The following is a 22791-nucleotide window of genomic DNA, read 5'->3' on the forward strand; positions in this document are numbered from 1 at the left end:
TGTACTCCTCGTCTTTAGACTAAAACTATGTGGTCTAATGGTACTCGGGTTGAACTTTCATTTGGAAGATTGTAATTTTGAGCCTGAACAGATATTACAATGTAATAGAACCAGTACCATTCAAAAAAAAAAAAGTACTCCTCTATCTTTAGAAGATAAAATTAGTGTTCTAAAAATTGAGAAGAGTGGTTGTTCGGTGTAGCTAGTTTTTTTTTTTTTGTTTTTTTTTTTTAAATGGTTTTCGAAACTATTAAATAACATGGGAACTATATTGAAATATAATGCAACAAATAAATTTTGCAATATAATAAATAAATAAATAAATAAAAATGGTCGGCTTGACTAAAGTTTTAAAAAGTGATAAAATGAAAGAGATGGAATCTGCAAATTGCATGCAGAATTAAATTTTCAAACCATACACTTTTTGGACAATTTTTTTTTTTTTATATTAATCAAATACTTAAAATATTTTAATAACAGATAGTTTACACATGATGAGAATCAATGACAACTTTTTGTCAACTATTAATAATATATGATCATATCGTCTTCAAAAAAATAATAATTAATAATATATCATATTATTAGCATATATTGTAAATCAAATGCTTATCACTATATCAAAAAGTATAATTAATAGTATAGTGAAAGAGTAGCTTTATTTCCTTATAATAGCTGCGTAGCAGTGAACGCTAAATTTTGCTAGATTCTGCCCTTAAAGTCTCCGTCCAAAGCAACAATCCCCTCCTAACACCCGTCAACCTCGCCTTCCAAGCCATCATCCAACAATAAGTGGTTAAATGGATAAAACATGATACTTGTACCTGAAGATCACAAGTTTAATTCTTGTCAACACTCTTTTGGTCAAGTCCGTCGTACTAGATTTTTTTAGTGCGATTTACTACAAATTTTTATCATTGCTCAAAAATAAAACAACACATATTTTAAAAATCTAAATTAATTATAATTTAAACAGCTAACCATTAAGTAATAATATATAAAAATATATATGGGATTTATGGAGTGGGTAGCTGGCGTTTGGAAACATTTGCAGATGTCAAAAAGTGGAATTTTTGAGGTCCCCGTGCACACTACGACACAACAAACAAAACCACAAATAACATCTACGTGACGTAGATATATGTGTGCAGAAAAAATGTGGACTTATTGCTTTTCAGTATTTAATTTGTTTCCACAAAATTCTAAGTTTGAAAAGATGTGAATCACATGCATGCATGATGCATGCTGGCATGATAGATATTAGATATGATGTTGCAATATTACATATATATGATGTTGACAACGTTATTGTAATTAAAACAGACATGTTTTGCGTGCCTTCTTTGTACGTTGATGAGATTCATACAACACTCAACACAAAAACAAAACAACAAAAATAGTGATGGAGTGAGTAGAGCATGCATAATATATAATTCTCCTACATAAAATTCATGTGTTCGATTCTTGTCAATACTTTTTTAAATATTATACAAAAATAAAATTTATTCCTTGCATACTCTTGGCTGTAAACTTTTCTGTCACCGTATTGAAACTTGAAAGGATGCATGCCTTAAAGTTTCCAAGAAACACTAGCGAATAAGAATTATAATAAAGTTTGGATGTTTTAAATTTAGAACCCTATACAATGCAAATTAATTTAAATATGACTCAAATTTCGAACTATTCAAACTCTACTCAAATATGTGGAATTAATATATTATTGATACGATCTCATGTTACATCAATTTCTCAAAAAATCTTAAAATGACATATTGAACTCTTGAGTTAATTTTTGTGGTAGAGTTAAAATTTTGATATATATATATATATATATAATTGAACTAATCCAATCGAATCTAAGTAACCATCAAGCTATATATGATGTTTCATGTTTGAATGGTTTACTATCAAGTTATAATACGTTGAATGGCTTATTATAATTAGCTTCTAGAAATCATATCTTCAATAATAAGCTAATATGCTCAAACATATATACACTTCTCCTTCAAGGATTGTTGGGTCCCATCAAATGTCACTTCACCCTCGTATACAGGTCAACTAGTTAATCGTCAAAAAATAAATTCATAAATTTTGTTTTGTTAGCAATTACAAGATAAAGTAGTTATTTACAAGCATTTAAGAGCTTGTTTGCCAATGATAAATCCGCACTTTACCTCGTCCACTAGTCGTCACGTCAAGAATGGTGAGGAACCCTTTGGGGCAAGAATGGTAAGAGACCTCAGTGAAAACATGAATAGAAAAAATGATCCAGAATAATGGAGTTTGTAGATTATATCTTTTTGTGCGTCGTGCACGCATGAAAATTAGAGTCTGATCAGTGAGTCGATTGCGTGATTTGCAATTTACTTATTAAATGTGACTTCAATTCTTAATGTTACGTGCACATGTTTGTTTGAATTGTCAATTAAATGCAGTTGTTCTATTACATGATTAGCACAATGCAGTGTGTTACTCAAGCATCATTTATATATAAATTGTTGAGGCCCCATTTCCTAGTACGACAAGTTTAAAAGAAAATGTTCAACATACAATGCCGGAAGGCAAGGGTAATGGTCGGAGATAAATATAAAATATTATATGTGCACTTTTGCCAATAATTTGATTAGATTGTAATTGTCTTCCTATCATGAACGGATCATCAAATTAATGCATTATATTACGGGGTAAAATCTATAAAGATTATAATGCTCTGTCGGACTTTTGAGGTTGAAGATTCAAATTTTTAAGAGAAAAATATGAATATAATTTAATTTTAGTAGTCCAAAATGGATAGACAATTAAGCGGGTAGAGTATAATTCTTGTGCTTAACATCACAAATTCGAATCCTGCAAAAACTTTAACACATGATTTTATTTCTAGTGCAAATTACTTTTCTTGTATAGTTTGTTGATTATTATACATGAGTGAAAACTCAGTGCACACCATGAGACACATATACGTACAAAATATTTAATAGATTTTGACCAATTAATCCATTGATAAGTACTCCGTATATGAAAATGAAAATTTTGAAGAAATTGAAATTGAAAGTTTGATATGATGCATCGTTTTTTATCTAAATATGCAATGAATATGCATCATTTTGTATCTAAATATGCAAGGAATATTGCATATTTTCTGTTGAATATTTTGTAATTTAACATAAACTTTAAATAAATATTTAGTTCTTTATTTTATATTTTCAATTATTTATATATATACAGAAGTCCTTAAAGGAAAAGTTCCAAAGGCAGTGCGGCCAGTGCCAGCGGGCAAAGGTAAAAGTCGAAAATAAATATATAATTATAAAATGTGTCTCTTTACTAAGTTTCACATCACAAAATTGATCATTTAGAGTTTTATGCCAAAAAAAGTCACATATCAAAATATCGTAATTTTTGATGAAATTTGTCACAAAAGGCCTACTTCTTAATGCGATTTACATATCTTGTATGATAGATTTGTAGATTATTACATGGAAGTAAGATTTACCCCATACATATCTTGATTTAATTCAACAATCTTTGTTCTTATTGCTTATATTCATCATCCATTAGTTTTCAGTGCATGTTAATTCTAATTAACTCCATCAATGGCCAATCACATTTAACTATTTAAGTAGCTAGTTTAGTAGCATCAACACTATAATTATAAGGATTCATTTTACACCTGATGTAGTATATACGGACGTATCCTATGCAATGCGATGCTAGGGTCAGTTTCGGTTACGATTCCTCTACCTAGTCTGCTTGTTGGTTTAAGTTGTGGAGCTCGAAATACTTGACAGTGGATCAGAGTTAGGTTCCCGAGCTAGCCGTTTACGTGTAGAAATTGCTAAAGTCCCCTCCTCTAGCAATTAATGTGGTATTTATAGCAAGGAAGAGGGAACAGGCTCCGGTCTGGCGACATATACAGCACGTGAAGTCCATGCACTGGCTCAAATCGGGGCCCAAGGTGATTTGACCACGTGTCCTGATATTCCTAAGTTCATTGGGCTCGCTGCCGCTAGAATTAGATCGGTAGGTCGGTCCTGATCTGACTAGGTTGGGACAGAACATCTGTCATAACGCTTACATCCAACCGCATATCGACTAGCTCGGTTAAGAACTCAGGTTGGGAAAAGCAAGCGTATTAGGTTGATACCAACCACAATATACATACGGTCGGCTGGGGAATAATCCTATTAACACCATTCAATGTACTAAAATAATAATAATAAATTAAATATTCAGTGTAGAGTTTTCTAGGTTTAGAAGAGTTTGACTGAGCAACAACAAAGTGTCACATTATCACATTTTTTCAATCTTTCTTTTCTTGATAAAAAAAAACTGTGAATATAATTTGACCTCATCCTATATACCTCACTCAAATAATTTAAAAAGGAAAACAAAAGCAAAAGAAAAGAAAGCAAAAGGATAAAGCTTAGGGGAGAGAATGTAAATCTATTTCAATTACTAAATATATAATAGGGAGCACTAAAATTCTTATTATGATTTCAATTTGGACTCTTAAACCAAATGCTTCCTTAAAGTATTTTTGAGGTACAGCCCCACAATGTTTGGGCCTAAGGAGTATTATCAATTGTGAGAAATTATAGACATTAAATATATATATTTGGATCCCAAAACCAAATCCATCATGCAAAGATGAGTCTAATTTGAACCAAATAGACAATTTAATGTATTCACATCCACACTTTAATGTATTTAATTTGACATTTTTTTTAAAGAATAATTCGTACTATCTATATCATGCTAAGTTATAAATTAGACGTTCACCAATCGCTTAATTAGTAGTTAGTACTTCTTCGATCTAGTTATGCAGTATAATTTTTTGATTTAAGAAGAAAAATATCTTAAAGAGAGATGAAACTAGTTGTTAAACTTTACAACATGTCTCGGCCAAATGATGTTGAGTTAGGCTTTTTTTAAGAATATGTTAGAAAGAAATAAACATGATCAATCTCAAATACTACATACAAATATCGATCTTGTTAAAAGAAAAATTAAAACTTAGTCTCTCATAAAATTTGTAGTTGTATTTTATTAGACCAAAGAAAAATATAAATTTAGTATAGGAGTGGCAGTAGCCTAACCCAACAAACCATTCTTGAATTCCAACCGCCATGAATGCTTCTTTTATGTTTCTCCAAAGTCCTAACCACCCAAAGAGACGACTTTAACCGTGACATACATGATAATGTGATCGATCTTGAATTGATTATATTGGCAGTTTCAACCCCAGCTTGCAAGTGGCAACATGGGATTTTATTTTAGGCTGCTGTCCATTTGTTTGACTTCCTTAGAATAATGTTTCTTGGTGTATTGTTGACATTGATGCAGCATTTGATCTGAGGTAGTGAATACACAAAAATTATTAATACACCCAATCATCAATCAAAGTCAAACCTAATGCACATATAAAAGATCTTACTCACATGAAAAAGTATAATTTATAATTTAAAAATCTAACTCCTGATCGTAAAGATAAAAAATCTGACTCAAAATTTTGAAACTCAACTTTCGAATTGCATTACCAGCTTACTTACCAACTTCTCTAAATGGTTGGATTATATATTCTATTTTTTTATTTTTTATTTTATTTATAATCGCTTCCATATTATTATTACATCTTAATTAAATATACCAATAAAATGATGTGCAATATGCCAATATTATTATGAAATATTTCTTAGGGTAGATCCAGCCACCAAAATATTTTATCATTACCCTTTTGTCTCTCTGCCACTTTACAATATAAACATGCATCTAATTAAAGTTATCACTTAATTAGTGGATCACAGACCCCAATATTAAATTGTTAATTTACACATATTTTTATAATTATTCAAAACCAACATGAATTTTCGATGTAGATAGAGTTTTGATTTAACAGATATTACATTATAACAAAATTAGTAGTAATATATCATTGTTGAAAATTATGAAATTTTCTGCCACTTGAAAATAGTCTTAAATATTAAAAGTGGTTGAAACAAGACTTTTGATTTAATTTAAGATCAGTTTCATCAGTTGGTGGAAATTCCATAATTTTCAGTAATATATATATATATATATATTATTCTGTCTGAATCAATGGCAGATGAAAACCTCTTATTTATAGAATATAGACCTAATTTGGAAAGATACAAACGCTGTCTTCATGGCGCTCAAAGCATGGCTGATATATCTGTGCATGGAGCGACAACTCGTCGACTCGGTGGCTCGAGTTAACTTGACTCATCACAGCCTCCTCTTGCTGGCTGTCATGTTTTCACTCTGTTCAAGCTCGTGGCGGTGCTGCGGCGGCGCTACCGCCGCACAAGAGCTTCTGAAAGGCTTCAAAGCTACTCCAGATCCTTCTGTTTCGTCTTTTCAGTCTCTTTTGAGAGATTCCACTGGTAACTACTCACTGGGTTTCCTCCGAGTTGAGGAAACCCACCTCGCCCTCGCCGTCGTGCATGTCCGGTCATCGGAATCTCTATGGACGGCGAAGATGACCCCATTACCGAGATGGACCGGCGGTACTGAGCTCTTCTTCAACGGCAGCCTGGTGGTGTCCGATCCGAGGTCAGGGGTGTTTTGGTCAACTTACACCGACGGAGACCGCGTTTGGCTCTCCAACACCTCGAATCTCCAAATTCAGAAAGGAGTGAGCTTTGAGTCTGTCTTGTGGCAGAGCTTTGACTTTCCCACAAATACCCTCGTCGAGAATCAGAATTTCACTAGTGCCATGAGCCTTGTCTCCTCAAACGGGCTTTATTCCATGCGATTGGGCTCTGATTTCATCGGGCTCTATGCCAAGTTCGGGCACGGGCCGGATCCGGGTCAATTATATTGGAAGCACACGGCGTTACAAGCCAAAGCAGAAATTATAAACGGCCAAGGACCCATTTACGCTATACTCAAGTCGGACGGGTATTTGGGCATGTACCAAAACGGGTCGGTTCCGGTTGACGTGGAGTCTTTCAACAGTTACCAAGTGTTTGTCTCCGGCGTCCGCCGTCTCCGTCTAGAACAAGACGGAAACCTAAACGGGTATTTCTGGACCGGGTCAAGTTGGGCCCCGGATTACAACGCCATATCCGACCCGTGCGAGTTACCAAACGCCTGCGGGTCGTACGGCCTGTGCGAGCCGGGCAAAGGCTGCTCCTGCCTGGACAACGCGACGGAACTCACCGCCTCGGGCACGTGCGCCTCGCCGGAGAATCAAGATTCCGGCGACCTATGCCAAGCCTTTCAGAGCAAGTACAAGACGCTGAGAAGGAACGGCGTGGAACTGCCGTTCAAGGAGCTGATGGGTTACGTAAAAATGGAGTCTTTCGAGGAATGCGAGAGTGCATGTGAAGTGAACTGCTCATGTTGGGGTGCGGTGTACAGTAACTCGTCTGGGTTCTGCTACACGCTAGAATACCCTGTCGGGACACTAGTGAGAGTCATGGATGAGAGCAAGATGGGTTTCTTTAAGGTGAGGGAGGGTGCAGGGAAACGCAAGATGAGGGTGGGGGTATGGGTAGGGTTGGGGCTATTGTGTGGGGCCATCTTGGTGGTTGGTGGGGTAGGGGTGGGGTGGTATAAGTGTAGAAAGGGAAAGAGAGGGGTGGGTGGGTATGGAGAAGAAGAAATTGGCATTGGTGTTGGACCATACAAGCATTTAGGTGCAGAGAGTTTTAGGTCAATTGAGCTAAGCAAAAGATGAGTAAATTAGTGGTGCAAATTGGATAGCTTCTTGACTTTGAAACTTCTCAACTTTGTTTGTAGGTTTTTTATGATCTTTCGAGAAAACTCAACCATTGTTAGTAACCCATGTCACATAAGTTGTTTGACTTAAATTCATATAAATTGTTTTTGGAAAGTAATGAAAGAAATTTGAAGTCATTACTTAAGAATATGTATTGGGTAAATTTATTTTTATTTAATAGTTTGTAAATTATATGAAAGAGATAAATCGCATTATAAAAATTATTATAAATTTTCTTTGTTTATGTTATTGAAATAAATATCTATTCTTTCAATATGTTGAATCTTTCAAAATGTTGAATCTCCAACCTTAAAGATCCCTATGTTTTGGCTGGACAGAGTATGTGAAAGGAGGTAAATTATGATAATCCAATAGCTTAATAGACATGGTCAAATTTCGATGCGTACAAGAAATCTGCTCAGTTTAAACATAATCCTCACACTGTTACTGTTGAGTTTTGAATATTAGTCTCTTTTCTCGAATACAGCGAGACAAAAAATCTAGTCTTCTTTTGGAGGTTGGAAGATGAGGTAAGGGATGACGTACATCTTTGAAGGGGATGGCTCACCATTTCTTTTGCTCTTAGCTTGTGGGGGCCCTTCAATGATCCTAATATTTTATAAAAGTTAGACAAGAAGAAAAAGGGGGCGTCTTAATAGAAAGTGGTGTGCCACAAAAAGTTGAAGAGGGAGTTGGTCATCACTCATCAGATAGGGCAAAGATCCAGTCAATGACTTTACTATATACAATATTGTACTTGTTTTGCTGAGGTGGTAATATAAGAATATAGGATAATGACAGCCTTGTTGAGCTGTTACTTGTAAACTTTTCTCAATCTAAAAATAAAAATTCTATGTTATATAGTTGTAGAATTTTTATGGGGTTCGAATCTTTTGTATATGATAAAATCACACATGAATATATTTTTTGAATATGTGATATGTCCTTTTTAAATAAATAATGTGAAAACAAAAGTTGATAATATATAGTAGATGTAATCAAATAATATATGTGATTGTGCCGACGGAATACAAAAGACATCAATGTAGATTGACATAGTAAAAAAAAGTATTGTAATCTGATAATTTATTTATTATTCAACTTAAAGATCAATATAGATTGAAAAAGATACTTTGCTATTCAATGTCTTATTTTATCCATTACTCATATTATTCTCCTCATTTATCAGGTCGTTTAGTCTAATTTGTGTTGGCTCTGGAAGGAAAAGATCATTACAAACTTTTATATAACTATTGGATATTGAGAGCTTTGACGAGTATGCCAAAAAAAAAAAAATAGTAATGAAAGATCATATTATTAATGTGACTATAAAATCGTCGGAGATTTGATTAAAAGTCAAACTTTACTAAAGTGACCTAGATTGTGTTTGTATTAGTCTCAATTAAAATAGTGAAGATAGCAGATATTTTGTGTGTGTGTGTGTGTGTGTGTGTGTATATATGTGACTTGGCACATATTTAATGCAATTGTTATACCATGGACCTTAGTTCATCTTACATTGTGGATCCTAATTCAAAAATTATGTGTCTGCAATTGATATATTGAAGGAACATCACATGTTAACGAAATGCACATAAAATGGTAACTTCAAACACAAACTGTTAATTGTAGGTACAAAATATGTTAACTACAGACACCTAATATGTTAATAATATATTATGCGTATGTAATTAACATATTCTGTACCTAGAGTTAATAGTGCATGTGTTTGTAGTTAACATGTAGTGTGCCTTCAATTAATTTATAGACACATAAATTGTTAACTTATTTACAAAATAAGTCAACACATAATGAGCCAGGTTCATGGTAATGTGGTATAAGACAAATTATTCTGTGAACTCGAGTCCACCTTGTAAGATGAATCTATGTCTAAAATTACACAATTTACCTACTGAATGTTCACAATTTACATATTGAATGTTACACAATTTACATACTGAATGTTTTACATACTGAATGTTCACAATTCAAATTGTGAACATTCAGTATGTAAATTCTGAACATTTAGTAATAAATTGTGCTTTTGGACCCGGATCCATGGTATAACTGCAGATGGTATGATTTGCCGGCAAATTATATCGTGGACCAGGGTCCACTGTACATTGTAGATCCTGGTTAAATACAAGAATTTGGTTTCATAATGCACACAATTCATGTTTATAATGTACAAAATTCATGTTCATAAGACACACACATAAATACAATATAATGAACATGAATTTTGTGTATTATGTTAAGTGTTTATGTGTACTCAGCTATATAATACACATAATTCATGTTCATAATGCACAAAATTTATGTTCATTATATCGTGTTTATGTACATGTGTATTATGAACATAAATTCTGTGCATTATGAACATGAATTGTGTGCATTGCACTGTGGACCCTGATCCACGATATAACGATTGATGATTTGTCTATTTAATGTAATTGGATCATAGCTAAGCACATTGTGCTCAGATAACACCTCTGTGGCTCCCCTTGAAAGAAGGTTACAGAATCAAATTTCAATGGTGGGAAATTGACTCTTTGTACTAGAATACTTAGAGAGAGTATAGAACATATATTACATTGTAATAGAGTCAATAGTATTCAAAAAAATTATGTAATTGGGCTTGGGCTAATACTAGTGATGAAATCGTTTAAAAAGTACAATTGGGCCTTCATGCTGGGGCCCACAAGAAGCCCCCACACAAATCGATTTGGTCACTACACGTGTACAATGATGATCATTGATCAGCACTCAGCAGCATGATGCATTGTCTTCCTCGATTTCCTATGAAACTTAGGACATTGTCTGATCGAAGTACAAGCAGAAATGTTGAGCAAATTAATGTCGTCCTGAACAACGAACAATCCGCCGAAACTTAGTACGATCGGTCAGTATTATTTCATTCTACTTAGATTTAATTCTTCATTTTTCATCCAAATACACTGCCCAGATTGCACTTTTATTTGCATGGAAGTTCAAGATCACATTTTTCTGCGTTGTTAAGTTTAAGTTATCGATAAAGATCGATGAATTCATAGTGTTTGTACTAATGCATTCTGGGTTGCAATTATAACTGAAATCTACTTAAGCAAATTATGGGTTTTACTCCGCGTGCGTGAATTTTTCCAAAGTTGCCGTCTTTTGAACGGTTTAAGGTTTCTGAGAATTTAATGATTTCCCATCTTCGTGTGCAGAGTTGATTCTAGTCATGATCTTCTGAAATGGTTTCCATAAATAAGCTTCTCCTTAGCAAATCTGTAGGTGCTGTTGTGATTTTCTGATAGTTTGTTGAGATTTCTGCTGGTTTTTGTACATCATAGTACATGAGTTCATACCTTAAAGGCTTATTAAACTAACTGTTTCTGAGAAAGACAATCCCAAGTCCCAGATCCCAATGGCGTTTACAAACTCGAATGATGAAATTTGTGAGCCATCTAAGAAGTTGGCAGAGCAACTGAAAGGGTTGGACCAAGAGCTGATTGATAATGAGATATTTGTGTGTGTGCCTGGATCTGAATCTGACTTCATTTTAGGACCATGTTTTAAGACCAAGATTCCATCAGAGGTTTCGTGTTTTTACCCGTTGGCGGAAGGGGAGAGGCTGTTCCACCGCTCGCTTGAGCCTGATAGGCACAATATAGGTAAGACAATGAGGTCATGGCCAACTGTGAATAGAACTTGGATTGATTGGGTTGATCGGGTAGCAAAGGCGAAAGGCAAGGTCTGGAAGGCTGCTGGGATCTACGATGCTATTCAGCTCTCGAAGATTGATATTCCCATGGACAAGAATCTGCTTTATGCCGCGTTGTTCTTTTGGTCAGTCTCGACTAATTCGTTCCATTTTAGCGTTGGGATGATGAGCCCGACGGTACTAGATGTAGTTGCATTGACGGGGTTTATGCCACACGGGGAGGAAGTCTGTGGCGTTCTCAGCACGCTCGAATCGAGTGAGGATTTTGGTATGAAAAGGATAAGTAGCGACGAACAGTTTAGCTATTGCAAATTCTTGGATGTCTCGATGGGTGGTGTTGCAGTGACAGAGGACGAACATATCTCGTTTCTCGTTATGTGGCTCTCGAGATATCTGATCTGCAATTCTTCTCCGAGCATGATGAAAGAATATACCAAATTAGCGTTTGCCCTTTCTGCTGGCAGGAAGCTCGCGTTGGCTCCTATGGTCTTGTCTAGTCTCTATCATGTATGCAGGGATATCGTTATGAACGAGTTCGATGGTGGAGGGGGTCCTTTGTGGATCTTACAGTTTTGGATACAATCCTATTTTCCAGAATATGGACCGTTGATATCTGATACTGTTAGTGCTCAAACGTACGGGTTTCCTTTGGCTAAAGGCGTGTTAAGGGCTAAAACGTTCAACCAATGCTTCACGTTCTTCCTAACGTGCTCGTCTAGAGCTCCTAGTCAGTTCACTCCGTTTTCTTCCGGAACTTATGGTCCCGAGTGGTTTAAGAGGTCACTCGATCCCAAATTTCATTCGAAAGAGGTGAACGATATTTGGGCAAGTTACCTTCTTCCACGTGACCTCCACTATAGTCTCCTTGTCGATGGATCTCCGAATTGCAAATGCAAATGCAAATGCAAAGTAGAACATTATAATCCGAACCAGTTTGCTCGACAGTTCGGGATGACACAGGCTGTCCCTCTTCCTCTGTGCCAACCCCCCGCCAATTCTCGAAGACTAGTGTTTCAGTCGTTGGATCGTGTTGAGGAGGCCAGTTCGATGTTTGATAGGCTAAAGAGGAAGTTCTCTTTTGTTCCCTTTAACGTTAATCCAAAATCTACTATATTTTTTGATTCCTGGTGGTCGGCTTATATACGTAGTACTCAAACGAGCTCAACCACAAAAATCATCAGCAAGGCACCACCGACTATAGTTAATCTCAGTTCACATGCCATGCGGGCAAGGTACGAACAGTCTGCTGCAGAATTTGCCAGTAACAAGAAAATGAAGTGCGAAGGTATATATGGTTAGTCTTTTGTTGTTAAATTCTAAGGCCTAATCTTAGCATATATACCTTGTAAGATCGAGGTTGTCATTTGTTCAGGGAATTCTGCCCCGTTTCTCAATAGACGAAAAATCCCACATAACAAAGCGGGGAAGCCTTCGATAAAGAAGGGAAACACACAATCTTTCAAGGTAAAATTTAGTCAATTAAGCATTTGTTTTTTCAAGTGAATTCTTAGACCTTAGCTATGAACAGATACTACATTGTAACAGAGTCAGTAGTACTCAAAAAAAACAAAGAGTGAATTCTTAGACCTAATTATTTCCCCGGTCGTGTTTTAGAAAATATCCAAGCCTTCTATGCATCGAGAACCACCACCTCAAGGCAAACCTATAGTCAAATCTGTTCCCGTGGCCTTGTACTCTAGCAAGCCGTCTGTTGAGACGACTGTAGTTGAAGGGAAAACGGATAATGGCAGCTCGGTTTTGGATGATGATACACCCTCCTCCGCCTCATCCTTCACTTCAGAAGAAGTAATTTCGACTTCTTTACTCTGGTATTGTATATATATGGAGTAATATATTTCTATTTCTTTCGATCGAGTTCTAACTTTTTTATTTACTCAGGAGGTAGACCGAACCATGCCTTGCCCATCGTTAGCCGAGACTGATGAGATGCCTATCGAATTGTCTAACGTTGAGGACTTTTTTGCGAAAGTGGAAACCCAAATCAGAAAGGCGCAATTTCTCAGCTTTTCTGCATGCCATTCTCCTCCCATGGACGATGAAACATCGGCTCTAAACACGTCTCCACCCTCAGCAGAAATGCTGGCAAAAGCAAAAGATGACATATCGAGATTTCTTCTGATGCCTTTCCAAGACGTTCTCGCAGCTGAAAACTTCTCGGCTCTAAACGCTGCACTCTCTACATACACTGCTGCTTCAGATCTCTCGATCGACACCACATTTGCCTTGAAGACACTCAAAACGAGTCTCCCAGACCTCTGCTCCAGTTTTTGTCGAGCAAAGAAGGACCAGGAAGAGTTCTACACGAAATCTGCCAAGAAAGTGCTTCTGGTCGACGAGCTCAAACGAGGCCAAGAGCTCTACCATGACCTGAAAGACAATCACGATAAGCTCGATTCCACCATGGATTCCATCAAGAACCAAATCAAGGAGCTGAAGACAAGCTGGAAGGAGGCAAAACAGCAGAAGAAAGCGATTCAGACACAGAAACTGAGTTTGGCCAAGGATTCCTTCACAAAATGTTCTGCACTAGACGAAATAGAATCCGAGCTCCCTGCCATGGAACAGAAGAAAGAAGTGGCTGATTCAGATATCGCCCGAGTAGAGGCTAGCTGGGCAGACTTCAAACACAAACTAATGCAGCCGCCACAGCCTTGAAATCGATCATATGTTTCCAGCAGAATCGTACATCCTAAATGCTCGATTTTGCAGGTGCCGGAGCATGCAAGTATGTTTAGCTGTTTATTTTCCAGCTTTGAACAGCATGCAGATATATATGCATGTATATCCCTTTCAGTATCTTGGCTTCCAAGAAAGATGCATGCATGCATGTAAATCATACCCCTTTTGTGACAACATGTGTTTTGAATCCTATGTTTGATCTATTTAAGGTTGCTGTATATGTAATCTTTCTGAAGCCTAGAACATGTGTTCATGGTTGCTGTTTCAGGTTTCATGTTCATCATCCTTGCCTCCTAAAGCAAGGTTACAACTTACAATCCTGCAAACTCCTACAACATAGTATGCATTTCTTTAATTCTTTATAGGGATAATATCGATTTTTATTATTGTATTTATATTTATACTAAGTATAGTTTCAGTCTAGCAGTCGGGTATGACACTCGAGCTCATCAGCAGTCAACACTCGGGACGTGACGAATCAGTCTTGGCTCCCTAGCTCCTTCCATAACCTTCCCTCTCATTAAATTATAACATTAATTTGGGAGAAGAAATTATAACATTAATATAATTACCCATAAATATTTCATTAATTACCCATAATAACCATTAATTCCATTAATTACCCATAAAATTACCGTTACCTTCCTACCTATTCCTCTATTATTATAAATTATAAAAGCCTTAGTTAGAACAAAGAATGGGGAGGGGCCTCCATCTCTTTGGAGAAGACAACAATACAATATGTACAAAATTACCAAAAGATAGTGATTGAATTTATGGCTTGATATTGCACAAAAATGCTCGTAGTTTTTACCTTTCGATTTTTAAGTTAAAATTATTGTGTCTACTTATATCTTTATTTCATCCTCTTTGTGAGATTACTCATTCTGAACACCAAATACTTGTCGGTCTGCTGTATGGAATTCTTGAAGATGGATATATCGATTGTGTGCATGCAAAGTGTATAGGCCACCGGACATGACGATTTATAATTTACCTCATTCAATAACTCCCAGAAAGAGTTTCAAGGAATTCAAAATTAGTCTGCCCTAACTTGAGAAAACGAATTGCATATTAAAAAAACCCTAATATAAAGTGATGTGACTTCTTCAGACTATCTAATTCCACTCTCTAGAAGTCATAGATGATGCTCATATACTCACGTAGGCAGGAAGAAACAACCTCGGTCCCCAACAACATCGTTTTTGCAGAAAAAAAATGCAAGCTTTGAAGCCAGACAAGATCATCGACGAGGTATTCGTCCCTACTACTTCATCATCTCCCTCTGATTACATCCTAGGACCATGCGCCGACGCCGACGAGTCTCCTTCAAAGCTCGCCTCTCGCTACCCACTACACGAAGGGGGAGAGCTCCTCCTGCATTCTTTACAACCCGAGTTGTTCAAGAATGACAAGCCTTTCAGGCTATGGCCGTTCGTAAACGTGAACTGGGCGAACTGGGTAAACCGAGTAGAGAAGGAAAAATGGAAACTTTGGAAATCGATAGGGATATACGACGCCATTCAGCTCTCCAAGATTGAAATCCCCAAGGACAAGAATCTTCTTTACGCCGCCCTTTGCTTCTGGTCGAGTTCGCATAATGCTTTCCACTTTAGGTTTGGAATGATGTCCCCGACCGTGGTAGACATCGTTTCCTTGACTGGGCTCCGGCCACATGGGGACGAAGCCTTTGCTCTTCGCAATGAAACCAACTATGAGTTCCCTCGTACTGAGGAGGGGGAAGAAATCTTTGCCTATGGGAAATTTCTTGAGGCTTCGGTTGGGAAAACAGGAACAGTTACAGAACATGAACATGTTTCTTTCTTGATTATGTGGCTGTCAAAATTTGTGTTCTGTGATACTTCTGAGAGAATTTCAAGAAAGTATGCACAGTTAGCATTTGCTCTTGCCACTGGCAAGAAGCTGGGTTTAGCTCCCTTAGTGTTATGCCATCTTTATCATACTTGTAAAGGGATTGTTGGGAACAAATTTGGCCGTTCTGGGGGACCCTTTTGGATCCTACAGCTTTGGCTGCACTCATATTTCCCAGAAGTTAGGCCTAAGGATAATGGCATTGGCACAGATGATGATAAGATCAGCTATGGGGTGGGTTTGGCTAGAGGCCAGCTACAACCCAGAAGCTTTAGTCAATATTTTAAGTTCTTTTACACATGCCCTGCTAGAACTGCTACCCAGTTTATTCCACATTGCACCGTGGCTGCCCCGAAATGGTTTCAGGAGTCTTTGTATCCTAACAGTGCAAAAGGGAGTAGGAAAGAGTTGGTGGATATGTGGGGTAGCTATTTTGTTGCTCGAACATTGTCACTTTGCCTTGCAGGTTGCCCGAGGGTTAAGTCGGGTTGCTGCAAGTGTGGGGTGGAGTATTACTCGCCCAATCAGTTTGCTCGGCAGCTGGGGATGAGGCAGGGTGTTCCACTGCCTCCTCTTCAGTCTGCAACTCATTCTTCAGCTCAAGTTCTGTCTCGGTCAGTGAAAACGCCTGAAGAAGCTAATCAGAGGTTTGAGAAATTAAGGAGGAAGTTCTCATTTCTTGAAGGCGGCTCTGCAGAGTCAAAGTGTAGTAAATCGTTCGAGTCGTGGTGGATGATATATGTAGCTAAAACATGGACAAAATCAGCTGATGATATCCTCGATCGGGTCTTCCCCTTACAAGGCGCGATTCCTGTTGCTATTCCTCTTTGTATCAATTGGGAAGCTGTGAAACTGCAGGATCCATCATGCTGTAGTAGTGTGAAGGTTTCTAAAGAAACTTCCATAAAGAAGAAAGGGATATATGAAGGTATAATCTTGATTTTATTCTGCTGTGTTTCTATTAAGAAAGATATAATCGTTCATTTATCCTTTTTCAGATTTCTGGATCAAACTGTCCTCACTTGCATATCAAATGAAATGATGAAAAGTTCCTCTCAGACTTGATTGACAGTAATTCCTTGTTTTTTGTCAGGGCTTCTCATTTCATCCTTAAACGAATCCGAGAAGGGGGGTTATGATGAACAAGGATGTTCACATGAAATGGAGGAGAAGCCATCCATGAAGGCAAAGAGAAAATTCGAACATGTAAATCTTCAAACACATTTCATCCTTAAATCTTCAAACGCATTTCCATATCTGCATATGTCGTAAATCCTTCTTTCTGATTTGCCTCTTCTGTTTCCTTTTCATGTTTTTGGAATCACCAAGACTTCTCCTTTATGCCATGGCTTGGTAGAAACCAGTTCGAGTCACAAGACTGATGGTGACACTTCAGTGTCAGATGGAATTCGCTCTTTCACCTCGCCTCTTCCATACGATAAAGTAAATAAATGTTCTTGTTACTTTAGCATAGTTTAATGTTATTGTTAGAATCAAAATCCGGTGTTTCATGTCTTAAGTTGTTTCCAGGATGTTGGGATCGGGGCAATGGATGAAGTCACGCCTGCTGATCCTTCTAGCGAAATTGCAGACTTCTTTTCTCAGGTTGCAACTCAACTTAAACAAGCTCAAACTGCAGATGTTGAGTTGCCCTCACTGAAGAAGCCTCGCCACTCTGCTGAATCTATTGCAAAATCCCGAAGCAATGTTCACAAATTCCTCCAAATGCCTTTTGAGGATGCTGTTCTTCCTGATAACCGTTCTGCACTTGATGCTTCGATCCCCATTTATGCTGCCTCACCGAATCTGCCTGTTTCAAAAACGTGTGCTTTGAAGAAACTCAAACTAGACCTCCCATTGCTTTGCTCGGATTTCTATCAGGCAAAGAAGGATCACGAGGAGTATCGTGCTAAGGTGGCCGAGAAAGTATCCCTGGTGGATGAACTAACGAAAGCAGAGGAATCCCACACGTTCCTAAAGAACAAACTCGAGAAACTTAACATCAAAATCCTGCAACTCAAAGAGAGCCTGAAGGAGGCAGAGAAAAGTAAGGAAGACATCGAGAAGCAGCAGTTAAACCTGAAAAACTCGTGCTCTCCCAAGCTAGATGCACTGAACGAGGTGAACGCCAAGTTTTGTGGTTTGGAGAAGAAAAAGGAAGAAGCTGATTCTGTCATTGCTCAAGTGGAGGCTAGTTGGGCAGACATCAGGTTAAAGATCACTGATTCGTAAGCTTCAACTTTGCAGATTCCTGCATAAGAATATAAGTTTTTTTTTTTTTTTCTTTCTGTTATCATGCTCAGCAGATCAGATCGAGCCCGTTAAACATATCCATTTTGTGGTGATGTTAGACTCAGAAACTAATGTAAATGACTTGAAAAATGTTACTTTAGATTAATGTGAAAGGGTGCAGGTAGCTTCTCATCCAAGACTGATCTGATCTTTTATGTTTTCTCATCAGCATCCATGGATGCTGCAACATATAATTGCAGACCACGTTGGTGGTCCTTCATGGTTTTCCATTCTTGAATGCTGCTAAAAAACATTCTCGGATACTAAACAAATGGGACATCATGAATGGAGCCATTCACACCCTGCCATTACTGCAAATAAAAATTAAAAAAACTCAGTTGAATTGAAGCCTTATCTTGCATCAGAATATGTCTCCTTCAATGAGGAAAGGCTTTCTTGTGCGCCATGATTAGGATGCAAGTGGCTTCTGGTCCCAATATTGGTTGCTCCTTCGCTTTCAGCTCCAACAGAACCATCATAACATGCACTGTTTTGCTGTTGCATGTCAAAATGCTTCAACTTGGGAAAGTTTTTGCCATTATGATTGATGCATTTTCTGGGCATCTAAGGAATAAGACTGTTGGTTTTTCTTTAATTTGCTCATTGTGTCATGGGGAAGAATCTCTCGAGACTCAAAAGTTATAACTGATAGTAAAAATACAAATTTATTTTCTTTTACTTGCGTAACAATTTGTATCACGTTTCGAATGCACGTGTGCCTGCAATAGTGATGTTGGGCGTGATTTTCCTTATACTTGTGTAACACCGCTACTGGGTAGCAAAATTACAACTTTATTTTCTTATATTTGTAGGATGGTGGACTTGATTTTCTTTATATTTGGGTAGCAGCTTGCATCCTGTTTCGAATGCAAATAAAATTGTGGACACTGTCCAAAACGGTGTCGTTTATATTAAGTCGTCAACCAGTACATCATGTTTAATAGCATTCATGATGTATTATGTCCATAATATTTGTTAGTTCTATCTGATCATAAACTTAAACCTTAATATACATAAACACTAAGCATCATGTACATCATGTCTATTTTCATTAACTTTGTAGTAGGATCATAATGTTCCTTCTATCAGTTTATAAAAACAAAACTTAATGCACATAAACATTACACTAGAAGTACATCATGAGTGTAGTGTGTGGGAAGTGTGGCGAAAAGTGTGAATAGTAATTTACCATGCTACTTTGAACTTGGACCATGCAAAATGAACCTTGATCCAAATATAACGATTGATGCTTGGAATGAGCATAGACATTTGAAATGCTGAACTTGGTTCTCTAGGCTTTTGTCCAATAAAATTACAGTATAATATAATTTGTCTACCAAAAAAAATGACAAATATATAGCATTACCTATACATAAATTTATGTGTGGATTTTCATTTTTAAACTTTGATTAAAAAGTTATGATATGAAAGTATGATTGTTTATGATGTTTGACAACGTTTTGATGTTGGATAGATCTCTCAATTCAATATAATCTAATTAGGTGGCGCTTGTTTTTTTTCCAACTTCGTTGTACTTCCTTAAATGGTAGTTGTGGTCAGTGCATCATTGAAACAGATGGTTTCATATTTTAAGCAACAGATCCAACTAACTTAGACCAACTTTCCTACTACAAATAATGCCACAGAACAAACCTAAGTTTATCAATGCATGATTTTTATGCCTTTTTTCAAAGTACTGTTGTACTGTACAAACATTCAAATGAATACTCGATTCCGATAGTAATGTTTAACCTCAAAATATGATCGAGGAAATTTATGGTCAAACAAAAAAAACTATGATGCTCATCAGAAGGTGACCGAATGAGTGGGACATGATTTGATTGAACTCGTCACACATGATCATTCTTGTATCGTTTACTTATGTTGCGTAGTAATTTGCACTAAGGTAGAGTTATTAATGTCTAAATTTGACAAGAACAAGAATAGGAATAATTTAGAAACTCGAAAAATGAACAATGATGAAACCAAAAGTGGATTACTAAATTTAAAGTCATCATGGTAGTCAAAAAATTTAGATCAAATTTATTATTTCATTGTGGAGTAATAATTATACCAAGAGTAATTCTTTGTCCTCTTACAAAAATCACTCCCTAGTATTCTTTACGAGAACGTAATAACCTGTAATTATTGTATTAGATTGAAGAGATTCTTTATATATTAACTGGCAGTGGGTCAGTCAATTCATAAATAATTACGTATTTTTGACATATCCTAACCATAATATTCCTATCTTAATAATTATAACCCACGCCGGCCACGCATATGAATATTATGATATGCATGTATCTCTTCTAACATAACCAGAGGTCTCGAATTCGGTAAATTGTAATAATCATAAACCACCATGCTTTGTTAGTGAGATACTATTTCTTAATCTTCTATTCTAATTCTAATAATACATCGTATTAATATTAATAATTAATAATACATGATGATATAAAATAACAGATGACAGTCAGATGAAGTGTCGTAGAAAGTTCAGTATAAAGAAAGTCTTATGAATCAATAGCGCCCCCTATTCTTCCGACCGTTTATGTATAAATATCAGAATATGTTAAGGTAAGAGAATCATCAAATTTTTATAATAATAATAATTATCGTCAACACTATGATCTGTCCAAACTTGGGTCTTCTCTCCTTTCATTTTCTATCTGATTCTTTGCTTTCAGTTACACTGTAAACTCGGAAGAACAGCAACTGCTTCATTAAAAAAAACAAAACAAAAAAAAAAAACCACCTTTTACGTGTTCCACCTTCCTCCATCTGCAAAACCCATAATTTTGTTGCTTTCAAGGTCGGGAAAAATCATGAGAAACATGGCGACTTGTTACAGTGAAGGTGCTATCAAAGTGACGGACGCCGGTAGAAGAAGAAGGTCTGTGAGTTCATCGGTTCCGGCGTATAAGAAGGCGGTGAGATGTCTGTACCGAGTGAAGTTGTCGTCCGAGGAGCAGTTCTTGATCAAGATCACTTGGTGCGGCGTGGCGGCGCGGGGATTCTGGATCAGTGTCTGCGATTATCCGTGTTCTTCGTCGAACAAGAATTATTGCAGCAGACAGATACAGAAGGCTAAGGGGTCGGTTCCAATCCAAGGTTGTCGCGCGATGAGGAGTAGTGAAGTATTCTGGGATCTCACGAACGCTTCCTACGGTGCCGGCCCGGAACCGCTCGCCGGGTTCTGCATACTTGTCTTGATCAACTCAGAAATCGTCTTGTTCCTCGGAGATGACGACCAAGAATTAGCTTCACAGAAGTGCAGTTCCGGGTTGAAAGTCGCCGGCTTTACACTGGTTTCCCGGTGTGAGTATTTTTCCGCCGCCGCCGCCTCCGGCGGCGGCGGCGGCGCTGGTTTCTCGACAAAGGCGCGGTTCTGCGATTCCGGCACCAGCCACGACATTCTGATCAGGTGCACGGGGGAAGAAAAGGGTGCAAGAAGCTCGACACTTTCAGTCACCATTGATGAGAGGAATGTGATTGTGGTGCCCAGATTGCAGTGGAATTTCCGGGGGAATCAGACGATTTTCGTGGACGGATTGCTGGTGGATATGATGTGGGACGCTCATGAATGGATGTTTAACCAGAAATCCGGCGGGGCGGTGTTCATGTTTAGAACCAGGAGTGGATTGGATAGCAGGCTGTGGTTAGCAGAGAAGAATTTGGAGCAGAAAGAACAGGAGAATTTGGGCTTTTCTTTCTTGATCTGTGCCTGCAAGAACCCTAGCTGATGATATATTGCTGCTGCAATTTGGTTGAACTTCAATTCTGGTTTAGTTTTCATATATACTTTTATCTGTTGTCCAAGAAATTGTAGAATGGGTGTGGAGATTAGTGTTTGCAGATGAACCATGTTTTTAATGTATTAATTCCTTCCCTAGCTTCCTCTCTCACCCCATCTATCTGACATTTTGCATTCCAACTTTTTGTAACTCCGAGTCTCAATGCAAGTAGATCTAAGTTTGAATTTCATTATCTAATCTAATGTATATATATAGTTGAATGTAGTTTAAAACGTATATATAAACGATTTATGAGAGTGTCTACTAATTTGTTAATTACATATAAATTTTGATGATATATGAACAATTTATGGATATATTTAACAATTAGCTACTATATATAATATATACTGAGTAATTAACTGGTTTGACCAGCCAATAGTAGGTGGTTTGTATGTTCCCATAGCCAATAGTATTGGGCTAGTTTTTCTTTTTTTGAGTATATCTAGGTTTCCACCGTTGAACACAGTGACTAATTCCCTTACTAGATTATAAGCACCTTTGTTAGGTGGGGCAATTGGCCTGAAGATTTAAAGCTACTCCATACTCAAAATCAAGGATCAAACCCTTATATTTTGTTAAGAATGGATGAATTCCTTTCACTAAATCACACTCCAGATTCTAGTATTGGGCTACTTGAATGTAGAGGCTGCTGCATAGTAATAAGCACTATTAAATAATGG

The 22791-nt window shown here is 37.1% G+C and overlaps 4 protein-coding genes across 4 annotated transcripts; all 4 read left to right on the forward strand.

Annotated features, from left to right (window-relative positions):
• Positions 1-6086: 6086 nt before the first annotated feature.
• Positions 6087-7965, forward strand: LOC109182359 (PAN domain-containing protein At5g03700). The gene has a single exon (XM_019332517.1). It carries the CDS (start codon positions 6164-6166, stop codon positions 7697-7699), a length of 1536 nt encoding a protein of 511 aa, XP_019188062.1. The 5' UTR covers positions 6087-6163; the 3' UTR covers positions 7700-7965.
• A 2600-nt stretch (positions 7966-10565) lies between these two features.
• Positions 10566-14359, forward strand: LOC109181345. Its single transcript, XM_019331094.1, has 5 exons — positions 10566-10643; positions 10951-12732; positions 12820-12911; positions 13062-13253; positions 13347-14359. The coding sequence occupies exons 2-5, from the start codon at positions 11151-11153 to the stop codon at positions 14121-14123; spliced, it is 2643 nt and encodes an 880-aa protein (XP_019186639.1). The 5' UTR covers positions 10566-10643; positions 10951-11150; the 3' UTR covers positions 14124-14359.
• Positions 14360-15365: 1006 nt separating this feature from the next.
• On the forward strand, positions 15366-18470 carry LOC109181101. Its single transcript, XM_019330854.1, has 5 exons — positions 15366-16947; positions 17113-17225; positions 17349-17462; positions 17550-18266; positions 18322-18470. The coding sequence occupies exons 1-4, from the start codon at positions 15366-15368 to the stop codon at positions 18249-18251; spliced, it is 2511 nt and encodes an 836-aa protein (XP_019186399.1). The 3' UTR covers positions 18252-18266; positions 18322-18470.
• A 2678-nt stretch (positions 18471-21148) lies between these two features.
• Positions 21149-22057, forward strand: LOC109181102. The gene has a single exon (XM_019330855.1). The coding sequence runs from the start codon at positions 21149-21151 to the stop codon at positions 22055-22057; it is 909 nt and encodes a 302-aa protein (XP_019186400.1).
• The last annotated feature ends 734 nt before the right edge of the window (positions 22058-22791 follow it).

Source organism: Ipomoea nil, unplaced genomic scaffold (assembly GCF_001879475.1).
Source record: "Ipomoea nil cultivar Tokyo-kokei standard unplaced genomic scaffold, Asagao_1.1 scaffold1043, whole genome shotgun sequence".
Classification (NCBI taxonomy): domain Eukaryota; kingdom Viridiplantae; phylum Streptophyta; class Magnoliopsida; order Solanales; family Convolvulaceae; genus Ipomoea; species Ipomoea nil.

What these genes read in the sequence shown, in the direction of transcription:
- LOC109182359 (XM_019332517.1), top strand. Translation starts at nt 6,164, where the DNA reads ATGGCGCTCAAAGCATGGCTGATATATCTGTGCATGGAGCGACAACTC.
- LOC109181101 (XM_019330854.1), top strand. Translation starts at nt 15,366, where the DNA reads ATGCAAGCTTTGAAGCCAGACAAGATCATCGACGAGGTATTCGTCCCT. An exon ending in GAAGAAAGGGATATATGAAG is followed by an intron (nt 16,948 to 17,112) that starts GTATAATCTTGA and finishes GTTTTTTGTCAG; the next exon opens with GGCTTCTCATTTCATCCTTA. An exon ending in CGCCTCTTCCATACGATAAA is followed by an intron (nt 17,463 to 17,549) that starts GTAAATAAATGT and finishes AGTTGTTTCCAG; the next exon opens with GATGTTGGGATCGGGGCAAT.
- LOC109181345 (XM_019331094.1), top strand. Translation starts at nt 11,151, where the DNA reads ATGGCGTTTACAAACTCGAATGATGAAATTTGTGAGCCATCTAAGAAG. An exon ending in CAAGAAAATGAAGTGCGAAG is followed by an intron (nt 12,733 to 12,819) that starts GTATATATGGTT and finishes TCATTTGTTCAG; the next exon opens with GGAATTCTGCCCCGTTTCTC. An exon ending in CATCCTTCACTTCAGAAGAA is followed by an intron (nt 13,254 to 13,346) that starts GTAATTTCGACT and finishes TTATTTACTCAG; the next exon opens with GAGGTAGACCGAACCATGCC.
- LOC109181102 (XM_019330855.1), top strand. Translation starts at nt 21,149, where the DNA reads ATGGCGACTTGTTACAGTGAAGGTGCTATCAAAGTGACGGACGCCGGT.